At 37.7% G+C, this 16,527-nt stretch overlaps 1 protein-coding gene across 1 annotated transcript in view; it reads left to right on the forward strand.

Annotated features, from left to right (window-relative positions):
• Positions 1 to 15,891, forward strand: part of LOC121391202 — a 53,681-nt gene extending 37,790 nt beyond the window's left edge. Inside the window, exon 6 of the mRNA XM_041522903.1 lies at positions 15,740 to 15,891. Within this exon, the coding sequence (XP_041378837.1) occupies positions 15,740 to 15,891 (152 nt within the window). The remainder of the gene's footprint in view (positions 1 to 15,739) is intronic.
• Positions 15,892 to 16,527: the final 636 nt, after the last annotated feature.

A 16,527-nucleotide genomic window follows, 5' to 3' on the forward strand; every position in this document is an offset into this window, starting at 1 on the left:
CCGTTAAATAAAACTAACGCAAACAGAAACCAGTCATGTACTGTACATCAAATTAGTTTGCATTGCTGATCTAAACAATGTATCGATTTTCTGGGGTAGTACATACAAAAAAAAAAGTTGTTCCTTATATTTTATTTTATGTATATATTAGTAATCCCCAGTTTTTAATTTTTAATTTGTTAATAATACACTAAATGATATATATTAATTTGTTTGGAATAGTTATAGTGGGGGGGGGGGGGGGGGGGGTGGGGGGGGGGGGGGGGGGGGGGGGCGTGCATGGGTATTGTTTTCGTTTCATTTCAAATTGATGCAAAAGTTTCGTTTTTACTACTAATTTGAAGTTAAGGGTGTATAGAACAATTTTGGTCCGAGTGTCAAGCACTCAGATTAACAATTTTTCTTTTTCAGCCCATTTTCAAAAATGGCCGCCATCAAAAATCGTGACTTACAATTTTATTTTTATAAAGCTCATAATTTTTACACAGTTTCTGTGTAATATAACTTGTATTGCTATTCTAAAGCTAATATTGTGTATAGAAGGAACTGAAAGGAGTTGAAATATTGATGTTTTGAATATTCTGGTATGCAAGAAATCAAAGATGGCTGCCAATTTCGGGTTTTTTCGCATTAAGCCTCATAACGTCTGTCATACTGAACCTAGAATGGTGATGTTGGTGTCTATACCTAGGTTTTCATGTCTGGATAATTGAATAAAAAATAAAATAAACATAATTATATGATATTTATATGATATTTCACATCAGTGAGTCAATAAATACCATAAGGCGTAGATTTTTGGTGCCGACCCTAAACTTTTTTTAACCTCCCCCCCCCCCCCCTCCCTTTTTTTTCACCTGTTTTATTTAATAATCCATTAATATCACGAGATCTGTCAGTCCAAGATCTCGTTACCAGAAGACCCGGAACACTTCACACAATTTTACTTCCGAAGAGTTCCAAATGAAAAGCTTCCGAGAGCCATTCGGAACTCCTCGTACATTTCCATGAAATATAAGCGTAGCGGAATGTGACGAGGTGTTCCGATTCCTTGAATGTCATTTCATTTGAAATTGATTTAAATACATGAGTAATATTATTTGATTTGAATGAGCACATTTTTGACATTCTACTCTGTAAATGGAAGACGCCATTGACACCACATGCTCTCGGACGTGTTCTCGTACTCATTCGGAACTACTCGGAACTTGTGAATCCAATCTTCAAAATGTTACGCTAGTTTACTGTTAAAAAGCAGAATGATACAAATTTCCAGTCTATTTTGGTAGGGGAATTCCCTAAAACGTAATCGAACTTCTAGAAATACCGAGTTATGATTCAATGTTAAACCGATTATGCTGAAAAGATTACTTAAATTAAATATTTAGACATCAACTCTATCAATATTTTGCATTTGTTTGACAAATAACCCCTGTATTTATTATTAAATATGATGATATCCATGGCATTTGGAATGAACTGGTAGTACCCAAAACCTTAAGAAATGACCTCTTTTCACATTTAATAGCGTCTGCAGTGCTGTGGTTGTGAGGGGGTGTAACCATGTGGATCAGACCTTTAAAAGCAACTATACAAACCTGTTTTACCTCTTTGTCAACAGTGCAAAGATATTGTGCAGTGTCCTTATGGACGACCAAAAGGGAAACTGTTTTCCTGAAAATAGTTGTTTTCTTTGAATATCTCTGCTATGAGGATAGTTAGTATGGAGATCTTTTTGTTAACTTATTTTGTTAATTTTTATTGACATCTTCGTTGTGTTCATGATGTACATTTTGTTACTGCAATACTGACAATGAAATAGGCCGGGAAGATCAGTGTTGTTGCTGTAGTTGTGAGGGTGTGTAACCATGTTGTGGTTTTGACCTTTGAAATTAAAACATTTTTCCAATGAATAAATTATAGTGTTATTTTAGTGTTATCGTAGTTTATAACCTTACCGTGTAGTATTAGACTTGGGTGGTGTTAACATTAATACCGATTGTGGTTGGACTAGGTTTCGACATGGGTTTTTTTTATAGAAAATAATTAATGATTCTCATTAGAGTATGTATTGTCAGTTGCACTGTAACACAAAGAAAGAGCTTTTAATATATTAATCTGCTATACTATTCAGGAAATATTAGCTCGAAAATGGGTGGAAAAAAAGGGAAAAAAAAGAAGTTTTCCCTAACTATCTACTCTATTTGTTTTTGGCATGTAACAGGAACCAAATAAATTTTTTTACTTGTTCTAAATAATGAAGCAAATTGGAAATTTTTTATCTCTAATTTTATTTATCTTTTAACTGTACTACAATATTGTGGTGAGTAACTGCTCAGGCAATTCCTTGAATAACTCCTTGAACAATAGTTTTAATAAGAAAGTGTCTAACAAATCGACCATATATACATGTCAGTATTGGAAATGGTTCTGATCCAGCTACTTCTCGCATTTGCACTTGCACTTCAAGTTTGCCCTCACGCACTTGCACCGAGAGCAGGTACTTGTGCAAGTGCACTTCACATGCAGCTGGAATACATCCTTGGCGAGGGGCAGCGAGATCCAAATGGGAAGCAGCTTGCCATCCTCTTCCTTCCATCCATGATTAGTGGGGGTTTTGACAGGCATCATGGACCTTTGAGCTGTTGTCCAAATGCTTGCTTGGAAGACACTCCTTTTGAGATGTTGATACAAAGCATCACTCGTTAGGGGAATTCCCTCTACGTCCCTAGTCTTCTGTGAGAACACCCTCAATTGGACGAGGTCAACATCATTGTCCTCATTTGACTCATTGGAGTACAGCCTACAGACAAAGTTTGTTGCCACTTCTATCAGCCTTGGCGATATTTGGAATGGAGTTTCAACAATAGTTGCAAATTCCTCCATCAGGGATGGCACTTCGTGCATCAATTTGCAGCAATATCGTTTACCCTTAAACTTGAAGGAAGACGTACTGTCTGATCCTGTGAATGCTTGAAATAGGGCCATGGCTTTGCATGTGGTCGTACCAAGGTTTGTGGCGATAGTGTTCAGTGAGATAATTCTGGTTGTCTTTCGTGCTTTGAAGGAGATCCCAATTTCTGCGGCTGGATTCAGAGCCTTGATGTGATGGAAATTAATCAGAAGGTTTACGACAATATCTGTGTCTCCAGTATGAACCGTTCCAAGTGACGATGTTTGGAGGGCATGGAGGAGATGTACTATGACACGAGTATCAGCGTCCTCATGGTTGCACTGATCCATTGGTGGACCGTTTCCAACATGGTAGACTTGATCACCTGCAGTAATGTAGACATCCTTGTCGTCTGGGAATTGTCCTTCTGTGATCTTTTGGGACAGTTCCTTCCTGTTATCAACGTTTGCCAGAAACTTCTGCCAATTTCCTGGGGTTTTGGCAGTACCAGATACGCGTTGCCGGGTGCCTGTTCCTCGTTTTTCCCATGCGCCTCCTTTGATTGTCAGTGCATGATACTGGTCCCAGACAATGTTTACTCTTGTCGACCGTTTCAAGTCATGGTGAACTCTTGGGCAGAATACCTTATCGAAATATGAATCAAAAATCTTGCCTTGGGCAGTTGTACCAGGAAGTGAGTGTATCAGTACTCCACCATCAATAATTATAAAGTCGTAAAAACCTGGTGCAAATAGATCCTCGTCGACAGAAATGGCACTACTCGTACCGGCCGACATGATGTATACCAACAGATCTGACTTGGTGCAAGAGTTTAGTGACCCTTCGGATGACAATGCAGGTGGGTATGGTGAAGATTCATGACGAAAAAACTCCTTCAAATCTCCCCCTCGGCTGTCTAGTGCAACAAAAGCTTGCCCATAGAGCTCTGCGTGATGTTTGAAGTGCTGCATTTTCTGCTTAATTGCTGTCTTCTTGCGTTTTCTTCTCATGGTACAACAGTAAGTTGTTTCGCTTGATCGGTTATGTCAGAAGTGTGTCATTTGAGTCAAGCACACTCTCCCTGAAGTTGTTGTACTGCTCTTGTCCGATAGACTCGACCATACTGACAGATACGGCAGCAGCCACAGACTCACACACCTTGTTGTCTAACGTAACCAGATCTTCACTGTCCTCAAAAAGATTCCCCTTGCTCAGCAACACCTCCAGCAGGTCTTTAGCATGGCGTTGAAATCGGTCCTGAGATGCACATCCTTCCTCATGATGAGGGAGTTCTTCATCATCATCGTTGTCGTTTGCACCAGTAAACTCCTCAATGACTCGGCTGATTTTGGGACCAGCCATGATCCAGCATTCCAGCATGTCAGGGTTCTCTGTGAGACCAATCATGCTGCCAACTCCTTTTACTCTTTTGTTGGCTTGCTCATGTGCATGATCAATTGGTATGGATATCGTCCAGTATCCCTGCTCAAACTCTACCTGGATGCTATCTGGGAGAACTTCCAGGTCTCGGATATGGATGGGAAGCCATCTGGCATAGTTCTGGTGATCGAAAGCAAAGAACAAAGGCACAAGCTTCCAAAGGGTAGTGACCATGAGTTCGAACTTCCATTCCCGATGTGCCCGGATGAACATGAATATGATTTGTTGGTACTTGTCTATGAGTAGCCAGAATTTGAACGTTGGGCTCTCTTGAGAAGCTACCAAGGCCCAATCCTCAAGGTTCATATCGGTTCCACTTTCCTCATAGGCTCGCTTCAGAAGGCTGTCAAGTACAACAACAGTAACTTGATGGGGATATCTTGTTCTCATTGGATCAGATGCTTTCAGAAAAGCTGTCGCTGCTGCTTGTGTCTTCACTAGCCCAGCTTCATTCAGGGCTTCAGGATATCCAGACCCAAGCAGATCTCCCATGGTGCTCCACAAAGCCATTTCAGTGTGGAGTCCACCTAGCATCACCACAAACTTGTCTTCCCCGAATATTTCAGGGAACGTCCACTGCATTTTTTTGCGAGGTCATATAGTGGTTGGTCCACTACCAACACAGGGATTTGGTATGGGTTGAGGTGCTCAGTTGTCTTTTTCACCAATTCCATTCCATGTCGAATCATTTCTGGAGTAGCTGCTTTCTCATGGAAAAGAGGCAAGAGAGCTTCAATGCTTTTTTCCGGTTGTCCAACAGCATCTGATCGAGCAGCATGGAATGAAGACCACATTGCTGGAGTGCCTCTTTCTATATCAGAATCCATATATAGGGTGTCATGTACTGCTGTCATCCATGTCTGTTCATGTTGTTTCTCCTCATCAAATGAATTCGTTCCCACTGACTGCACATCTTTTACCGGAGGTTGGGTGATAAGATTTCGGCCCACAGGTGGCACAAAGGTATATGAAAGTGGCAGGATGGGTCCACTGATGCCTGCTCCTGCTTTCTGTGGGTTGATTCGTAGACATTACAGGTCCAACCCAGGCTTCTGTGATGAAGGAAACTGAAAAATTGAAATCCCAGTTCCGTGGCAGCTACTGTGAAAATGTCCTCACGCAAATTTGTAGGACAGAATATATCGGCGTTGTTCCTTCTTTGATCTGCAATAGCCTGTGCAAAGTTAACTTCAGTGGTGAGAACTTTCTTATATGACATGCCCAGAGCATATTTGTGTAGTAGTTCTACCAATTTTTTTCTTCTTGTTTGTGAATGCAATTTCAGAGCCAGAAACACTGCAAGTGGAGGCTCACAGTTCAAGTTCACAGAAAGAGAAGTCATATTTATCATGGCTACCTGACTCACAGAGAGGATCTTCCTGGAATTTTCTTGTTCTGGCGATGAGTTGGGTCCTGCGAGGAGTTGACGGAAGAAATATTTCATACGTTTTGGAACAGATGATTCTTCACAACAATTGGGAAATGAACCATCAAACTTGAACGCAGTGTCATGATCCAAAACAGTTTTACGGAGAATGGACGCTCCCATTAGTAATGTATGTGATTCCTCATCTGGTGTTTGAGTTGCATCTGATAAGATCTTTCTAGCTGTCTTCGAACAAACGATTAAAACTCTGTCTCTGATACCTTTCTCCTCTGTCAAATTCGGGAAATGTTCGAGGACTTTTTCCTTTAGGCGTGTCCAGTTCACAGTCTTCTGGATTTTATGTTGTTGTAATCTCTCTGTCATCATATCTGTCAGATCTTGCAGTTCAAAAATTCTACGACCTCCAGCAACTTCTTCTTTTATGAATAGGAGCAATTCATTTTCTGCTGTGGCTTCAAGATTTTCGCTAGCTGTGTCTTGTTTACAAATCATATCGTAATGGCGGGTAAACTGAGTGTAGCAATTCCGATGATACTTGGCCTCAATGGCGACCAAATCGCCTTCTGCAAGGAGTGCCACAATACGCTCTTCCCCCAGTGCGACTGCCTTGTCATGGATCTGTTGGGTGAGATTAACCTTCTGGAAAGAATGGTCTGCTGCATTTGTTTCGTCACCACAGAAGAGACACAGATTACGATTAACGGCTGCACTAGTCTGCCGGGATCTTTTTCTTTCAGGAGGCAATCCTTCATAATGACGTTTGTTTGCACGCTCAAGTGCTGATGCCCTGTAAAGCTGACGACATGATTTGTGCCAGGAAGCACGATTCTTGTGCATGGATTCCTCATCTGGAAGTTCTACGTTGGGGTGGGGAGCAGCACCAATTGCTCTGAACTGACTTACAAGGCTAACTCCCATTTCAGCTTCTCAGCCATCCATGATATCTGAAAGCTGGAAAGAAAACGTGGTCAAATAATGGTGGGTTTTCTTCGGTTTGCTTTTTGAAAAAGACAAACCATGTCTAGCCAACAAGCTGTATTACACGGCCCTGATAAAAAGACAAAAAACGTTCAACAGGAAAGTTATAAAAATAGGCGATTTGCGTCATTACCTTTGGTATTTATTGCTTCATTGGCGTGAAATAGCATATAAGATATGCTCCAATCATGCCTAGTTTATTTTTATTCAATTACCCATACATGAAATCCTAGATATAGATACCAGAATAACCATTCTAGGTTCAATAGGACAGAAGTAATGAGACATAATGCGGATAAACCCGGAATTGGCAGCCATCTTTGATTTTTGGCATACCAGAATATTTGAAGCATCAATGTTTCAATTCCAGTTGATTCCACACACAATACTAGCTTTAGTATAGCAATAAAAGTTACATTACATAGACATTGCATGAAAATTATTAGTGTTTTTTCCCAAAAAAATTGTAATTCACGATTTATTTTTGTTATCACTTGGATCAAAATTGTTCCATAGACCATTACCTTCAAATTAGTACTGAAAACGAAACTTTTGCATCAATTTGAAATGACTGAGTGTCCGGACACCCCACTATTAATGATATTTGCACATATTACAAATTGCATGTTAATAATTATTAATAGTGATTATCAAGTGCTCTGGACATATTGGTGTGTTTTGTTTAGTTTCTAGTATTTTAGTACAAATTTACAGAATATACAGAAGTAGGCTACTAGATTTTTAACCATGGCTAGTGGATTTTGAAAATCACTGAGCCCATGGCTAGTGCATTTTTAGAAAATTCTAGAAGGCGTGCACAGGCTCCCAAACAGCTGTTACTGTAATACAGTGCAGGCGTAATAATGCAAACTGTGACCAGTCTTTTAGGGTGTATACTACCAAATCAAATCCCATAGACGACAATAGTAACATATGTGGCTAAAACTCCTACCTGCAGCGCATTAATCATCATAAACGCCACGGATACAAATACTACCACCCCTTACCGTTAAAGTTAATCGGAAAAAAATGGGGCTGAAGCTGCTCATTTCTGAGATAACGGATAGTGTCTATGACTACCCTAGTTCCGCATAAAATTTGAGTACTTTTTTACAGTTACCCCATACATGTTTCAAGCACAAGGCTACTTGACACAGTAGTACTAGATGAAATAAAAGTGCATACATTTTTTTGCCCAGATGAAACTATTTTTTGTTTACAACCAACACACTCACATTTACCACCAGTCACAGGACTTGTGGTGTTCACTTCTCTATCAAATATTCGTTGCACCTCATATTTTGACCCAGCCGGAAGTTATTTGGTTTAGTACTACCTATACTGATAACATATATTTTTTAAAAAGTGTCCAGCTATGTGTTTTTTTGACAACCAGGTGTGTGTACTCAGGTATATGTAGAGACAACAAAGATAGTCAGAGTATCTTTACCCCTTTAACGAATTCTATTAAAACACATGCACTTGACTGACCCCTGGATTATGAAGACCTCAACAGGCACATCAAAGAAATATCAGTATTACAGAATACACTGTCTGAGGAAGGAAACACCAACATGACTGTACATGTATGAAGTAATGACTTAATGTCGTGAACATTAGTGTTGGGAGGAAATCCTGTATGCTGGGTGTGGGTGTTTTCAAGTTACCAGGTGTGGGAATTTCAAATCCATCGGCCATGCTGATTTTTATAATGGACCATCAAAACCATTGGCCGCCACCAATATTTCTGACTATATTTTATTTGTATCCTACTATAGTTGGATGTTTCAATATTAGTGATATCTGGAATTATCATCCAGCTTTCACACATTTATTTTTGATTAACTACTGAAAAAAAATCCAACTAGTTTTAAATGAGATAATTACCCAAACATCTATTTTCCTGCATTATTTTCTATTCCAGATGAATACACTATGTATATTGGATGTATTCCTACAATCTGTAATCCAGGATTTTATTTAGCTAGTAACATTGGGTAATACAGCTTAAACAATAAAATAAACTGTCAACTTACTCCAAGGTAGGTAATCCAACCTGAAAACAAAATTGGTTCTGAATCTAGTATAAACTTAAAATGCTCTTCATGAGAGCAAACAAAGTGATTATTTAAAAAAAAATTCGATCTGGAGATCTAAATATAATTTTATCAAGCTTATTGTTATGCATAAATTAGAACAGAAGACACAATAGTGACAACAAATTTAATTATGTCTTTAGTAAAGTTTTTCATCAAATTTACTTAAAACTTTACATAAAACTACAAATTTGTCTAAAATATAACTTAGCACCCTATAAATATGTCAAATGACAATAAAAATCAAGTTCAATTTTATACACGAACAATTAACTATGTTAATGGAAACTAAAGACATTAACGTTTCAGTTGCCTGGAATCTGCACTAGGTTTCTCCTAGTGGTATGTGACAAATGGCTGTCCACATCATGACACTCCCACCACCGAATCTGTCTACTTCTTGTACACAGCTGCATAACGTTCATGACGTCACATGTATACCCTCACTCTTACGTCGACTCGACGAAGTATAGATCGGGATTCATCGCTAAAGGAAACTCTTCGCCATAACCTGCATCGTCGGCACCAAAGAAGCCGTTGCCGATGATGTTCCTGTGTTAGTAGTATTCTTGTAGCAGGCTTTCTTGGTCGAATACCAGCTTCCCGTAGACGGTTTCCCACAGTTTGATCGGAAATCCTACGCAGTCCAGGTATGACGTTTCTTGTAGAGGAAGCTTTGAAGAACCTCTGTCGTAAATGTCGCAACCGTATGTACCTGTCTTACGCCACCGTCATCACACGTGGTCTACCGGACCTGGGGAGATCACGTGCCGTTCCAGTTTGCTGGTGTCTGTCCCAAAGTCTCGATATGGTGCTCTATGTCACATTTAGTACACAAGCAATGGCAGACTGTGATTCTCCGGCCTCCATTCGGCACTATTACGTTGAGCATCTGTTAATATTGGCATGACTTCACAGTATTGTATAGCATACACAAAAATAGCACGAATATCGTCAACCCATCCAAGTTGAGCCTGCTGTACTTGCATTATTTGCACGTGGCAATTGCGATCCTTTACCATACCATGGGCCTTTGTTATCAATTAGCGTTTTCATTGTTTAACATAAGATGGTGTGTTTTGCTGACCACCAAGGTGTCCTTTGTAGATTTGTATTAGGCATAAGTAGCATGCAGCTAATTTTTTCGTTTTTGCTACGAAGATAAATAAATACTTATAAGAGTAAAAAATCAACAAAACACTATGTTTCTTTTTTTCAAGAATATATAACTGAAAACCAGAACAATAAAAATAGGTGAATATTGTTTTATTATTTATTTAATTAAGAAGAATGTATTCAAACAAAATGAATTTAATTAATTATATGTTTTAAATAATATTACATATGCATAAATTTCAGTGGCCCCCAAAATTCCCAATTATGACTAAATTCGCGTTAATTTTCTCATTGGTGAAAAATCCTGGATAAATCCCTAAAGATTGCATATGTGTGGTCTTTAATTTAACCATTTTCCTTCCACTAGATGGCCACTAGTGTATTAGCTAGAACAATGACATCGTAATGTATCGCATTTTACATCAACTAGGGCAAAGAATTAATTTATAACGATCTCATGCTAACTGAGATATTGCATCATGATTTAAATCTATAATGGCCACCAAAGTAGCCGCCAAGAATAAGAAGTGGTCATATATTACATTCTATATATTTCCCCCAAAGAGTAATTTATACTTCAAAAACAGGATTGTTCTATATGGCAGACATTTCAATTCTCGCATTCACTTTCGAATACAGAGAAATTATACTGAACAGCATTGAAAACGCACCACCAGTTGATGATAACAAATGTGAATGGGGCATATTTCAGCATTAAAAATATCAATAAATAAGTAGCGTACTACATTATAGACCATGCATGACGACGAATAACTTACAAAAACGATTGCCTGAACAATCCATGAAACACAACACCAAAACACAACAATCATATTGCATGCATAGCATGAAAAACGTAAATTGAATGTGCAAATCATGCTGATTGGGACTATAAAAGATGGTCTTTGAAAAGTCATTTTCATTTATGAAGTAGTCTTTGAGGGAACTTGAAACAAGTGATGGCAAGGATGACAGCTGAGGATCGATGGGGTGGAGGAAGTGTCATGTTGTGGGGCGGGATCAGTTATCATCACTTAACAGCACTCAATGTTTGCCGTGGCAGAATGAATGTCATTTACTACCGGGATAACGTCTTGCAAAATCATTCCTTTCTTTCATCAGCATCAGGATATGCAGACATTTCAGCAAGACAACGCCCGAGCGCACACAGCACGTGTTACAACACAGTATCTAGCGAACAATAATGTCTCTTTGCTTGAATGGCCAGCACTGTCCCCTGATTTATCATCAATAGAGTATCTTTGGGATTACCTTGGTCAACGCATCTCACGTCGACCACAAATGAATAACCTTAGAGAACTAAAAAACTGAAAGACTTATCGGGTCGATGAGAAGACGTTGCATGGATTGTGTTGCTGCAGATGGTGGTCATACGCGCTATTGACTTTTCATTGTGACCCCATGTGTCTTTCGTACGTAGATGAATTAAAACTAATCAATGATTGTGCATCCTTTTTTATCAACCATCGATCTATTGCTGTTCGCAACAAAAACATTTATTGCTCAGGTATTATTTTCGAAATCCAAACATTTCTTGGTGGTGCGTTTTCAATGCTGTTCTGTATATTATCATTGTATGAACCCACGATTCCATACTGGTTGCAAAAACAAAGACATTACCACTTTTTATGTCTAGTATCACCTAAAACAGTCATTGGAAACCAACTGCTACCTTTTGAGGATAAAGCAAACTTTGTTTCCAAAATATATGTAAACATAATGAGTTCACAATGCCAAACTTGCTGTGATAAATGGGCATATACTATGGGTCGCTGAAAAGTTCTGAGTTTAAAAACGAATTGTGTATAGACCACCACTGACAGTTTGCATACATTAAGTACAATACTGTCTATAATAGGCCGCATTTGAACCAAATACATTACCTGGTAACATGTTTTGGACGATATTTATCTCAGTCGGTTGAGTGCTTGTCTGAGATACTTGCGTCGACTGATCAAACCACCTCTTTGGATTCATTCAACTGATTTTTCTCTCATTCCAAAGCCGGAGTATGTGCTTTCCTGTCTGTGGGAAAGTGCATATATTGTATACATGTATTTTCGTGATAACATTTTAACCTGCTGTCGATGTTTAAAATGAACGTTAACAAATTTTAGCAGTCAGTGACATTTCTTTCTTTCATCAGACTGACCAGTAATTGATCAAATCTTTAAAAAAAAGTTTTCAAATTGTTCATTATCAATGGTCAAGGTGAATGGTTATGTGTCATGTACATTATTACAAGCAAAACAGTATTATGGATCCATGTTCCTGAAGATGTTGGTCGTTAGGCCATAACGACTTTGTAAAATGGCGCAAACGACAACATATTGACAGGCTGATGGACAGTTAGCCAAAAGTGTCGTTGCACTGTCGTTATGGTGTTGTTCGAAGTCCATTTTAAATAAGGAAATCACTGTGTTGTCATACTATATGTGTGTAAGGTACGTTCGTGCAGTGCATGGGCGCATGCGTGATTTCAATAAACGAATGCATCTAACTAGAAAGCATGGTTGAACAACACGAACACAGTCCAAACCGACGGCCAAAATTTGATTTCCAGGCATTAGAAGCGTTGGCGGATGCTGTTGGTGTTCATCAACATATTATTTATGCCAAGTTCAGTGACTGTATTACAAACAATACGAATACATCAGTGGCCAACAGTGTTAATGTCGAATCATCAGTGAGGCGCATTGTTAACAAAATTGGCATTATTGGTCGTCTGTGATTAAAAACAAAGAACAGCGGTGAAGAAAAGCCCAAAAGGAAACTTGGGGAGGTGGTTATATCATCACTATGACACTGGTGGAGGAAAATGTAGTAGCTATCATTGGGGAGACCGATATAGAGGGAATAACCACTGGAATTGACACTTCCGCCATAGGTACGTCCCACTCAAGAAGCATGTCCTCATCTGCACCTGCAATAAGTTCCAGTAAACCAACACGTTCCAGTAAAGCAACAAGTTCCAGTAAACCAACGTGTATAGAAGGAATGCGTATAGAAGATACGTCAGCTGCCTTAATAAACAAGGCCCCACCCACTTGCACAAGTGAGATGTTTGACAGTGAAACCGCAGAATGTACCGAAAAAGCAGATAACAAAACATTAGACAAGAGGTAAAACGTTTTATTACCCATATGGATCAAAATATATAGGTGCATAAATGTTACGTCCCACTAGTAGTGTTATTTCCCACATGACGTCAAAACTGTAGTCACTGACATCACAAACTATGATTTTTCCATTTAAACATAATTATTGGTTAATAATTAGGATATGGCAATCGCTGCCATTTCGAATAAAGTTTATGTTCCTTCTAAAATATTTTCCATTTGTCACTTACTACTAATAAAAAATAGTTCACTTGGAACATATACTTGATATTTGTTCTTCTTCAGCGATTCCAACTTGATACGAAACGGAAGCTCGTTTTATATCATATAAATACTACCCCATTTTCATAGTTGTGATAAATAACACAATTTGTGTACAAATTAGTGTATTTTAATACAAAACAATGAATTAAACACTTTTACACCTTAATTCATCTCACTTGTTCCACGGGTTTTTTTTTCTTTTGGTCAGTGTTACTTGCACCAATTCAAAACGACATTTTAAAAAATTGCATTTTGTCACATCAGAGCCAGGTTTATACATAGAAAAAGATCACAAAGAGGTATGGCGTCGACAGAAGCTTCGTCTGATGACAGTGATCCAACTCAGCAACTTGTGCAGATTGAATGGAGTTGGTTGCAAGTGGAAATACGTCGCCTGGAACTTCAAGAGAAGAAACGTCAGCTGCTACAGTCGTTGATATCTGCAGTAACAAATAGCAATGAAAGTGCTATACAAACCCATCTCAATCAATCGTTTTTCATTTGTAGGGTAAATTTCATTCCATTATGAAGTGATGTTTTATTGTGTTATGACAATAAATTAGATCGCAATTACCTTTGTTGTTAAAATGTGTTTTTATTAAATTTGACGTTCTACAACAGTTAAGGAATTGGATATAAGGAATTTTCTTTTCAAAATCAAGAATTGCATCAGATGTTACTAACTGATCATTGTACATGCTATAGGTGCTGCAAACTGCCTTATGTTAGATCCATGAAAACATTTTTTAAGACATGAGAAATCATTGACACGTTTGCCTAAATCACTCAAATGTGATGGTATATGGGCCATATCTCAAAAACCATTAGTCTAATCAACATAACATTTTTAATGTCAACATTGTTAGCAACAATAACTGTATATACCATTTTTCAGCAAAATCGAAGGGGGTGGGGTTTAATTTTCAGTTTGTTGGGGTGAATTGCCATGGAATGACCCTAAACTTGAAAACGTAGATGCTAATATGGATATGTCACCAGGAAGACTACATTAAAATATAGATATGGCCACTTCTTACTTCTAACGCCAATTTTCTTGGCAATCTTGGATTTAAATAATGATGCAATATCTCAGTTAGCATACATTTTTAATAAAGTAATTCCTTAATGAACAAAACTCAATCCCTATCACAGTCATACATTACTATTTTCTTGTTCTGACTGATATAGTGGTGGCCATATTGGACGTAAATGATGTTGCAATGTTCTGATTGGCTGGGAGTAGTTCACAATTAATCTTCTGACCCTCAAAACACTGTGATGAACATCAACAGTTTCGTCAGTCGATAAAGTTGTGGAGATGTTTCCAGTTCTGTTTTGACAGCCATCTTGGACGCAAATCTTGAATATTTGAAAATGCTCAAGGTGCCAAGTTTACACCTCTTGGGTCATTAATCAGACCTTCTAAAAGATGCAAAAACCACAAGGAACATTATAGGTACTTGTCTACAAGGTTTATTTGACAAAAACTAAAACAGAGAATTATCAGAAATGTTTTTACCATCTGAATGATAAATGCTAAGAGTTTGATAACTAGCTAAAACTACACTATTGGAAAGTCCATGATGCATTTTTGTTTTACCCTTGTGTGTACTAAAACAATTATAACATATGTTTGGTGTCCACAGATGGTACCAATGTTTGGTCTGACTTATGGACTATTGTAATGTATACATTTGAAATAAAACTGAAAAACCTAAAATGTTAAATTATTACAATATCATTAACAATTCAGTTTGCTATGTTGGCCTATAGACTGTTTTTTATGCTTTTATAAGCATATTACAGGCTATGCATTCTCTCGAGATAAGGCTATTAGAACAGTGTTGAATGTATTATACACTTTACGGAAATAAGTAAATGAATCAACAAATACTATAGCTAATGCGACTATACTGTAACACAAATACTGAAACAAAAAGGAAAGACTCATTTATATCAACGATAACATATTATTTCTTTGTAAATTATAGGCATATGCATTTTAAAAACACAACGTGTAAATTGGCAGGATTCGAACCTACTTCACCCACTTGCATGGCATTTCACAGTACGTGACCATAACCGATCGATCACTGGGTCTTCCAGAAAAATGGAAGCCCAATTAACAGTAGTCAAAAAAGTGCTGGCAGACACTTGGTTCGAAACTAACGTAACAGTTTTGAATTCATATACAGCAATTATTAAACTGCAACGGGGCTAATGACGCACTTGGAGACTAATAGTCCACAAGCAGAAAAATCAACCTGGTAAATATAATATTTAAAAACAAAAAGTGTCAGTTGATAGAATTATATATTACACCACAAAACCCTCGGTTGATATATTTATAATTGTTGTCAATATAAAATATGAAGTTTGCGTTTTCTTAGTGTTACCAGACACACTGTTCATATTTTCGTTTTAGAGATTGGCAACAATATGACATGCAAATCTGGAGACGGATGCTCTGATGGCAATGCCTACTGCAATATTACAGATCCTGAACGATGTCGTTGTAACCAGGGATATTTCTGGAGTGGAAACCCGCTTCTGTGTAAACCAGGTACGTCAACATGATGCAGCTTACTCCAATAGAGTGACATCGATACGCTGGTTTCCATGCAAGCCAAACAAGGTGTTTTCAAAATAAATTTAGGAAGTGTTTTGTTTGAATGAGCATGCCAGTAATAATGTAAATATTACAATATTAAAAACTGACTCACGTTTTTTTTTTATTCCACACAAATCAGACAAGAATTTGTATGTGTGTGTGTGTGTGTGTATATATATATATATATATATATATATATATATATATATATATATATATATATGTATGTAACTTTATATACGAAGTTACTATGTTTTAACAATACATGAATTATGTTTTCAGTTAGCAGTGTTTGTTAGTAATAATGTATTAAAATACATTATGTATTTAAAATTGACTATATAGTCATGTTTTTGCATTTTTCGTGATAACATTACAATTACTGATATGTTGTTAAAAGGATACCCCATATCTTTACAGTGCTGAGATATATATTATTTTCAATTTAGTTGTATTAAAGTTACAAGTGTTTATTCATTTGCAAGGACGAACATGTATTGAAATTTTAGGTTCAGTATCGGTATCCTGGGGTAATTTACCTCGGTATCAATACGGTATTCGGTAATGGTACAATACCGATATCGAGCAGTATTTTCAGTGTT

This window comes from Gigantopelta aegis, unplaced genomic scaffold, assembly GCF_016097555.1.
Source record: "Gigantopelta aegis isolate Gae_Host unplaced genomic scaffold, Gae_host_genome ctg1946_pilon_pilon:::debris, whole genome shotgun sequence".
Lineage (NCBI taxonomy): Eukaryota > Metazoa > Mollusca > Gastropoda > Neomphalida > Peltospiridae > Gigantopelta > Gigantopelta aegis.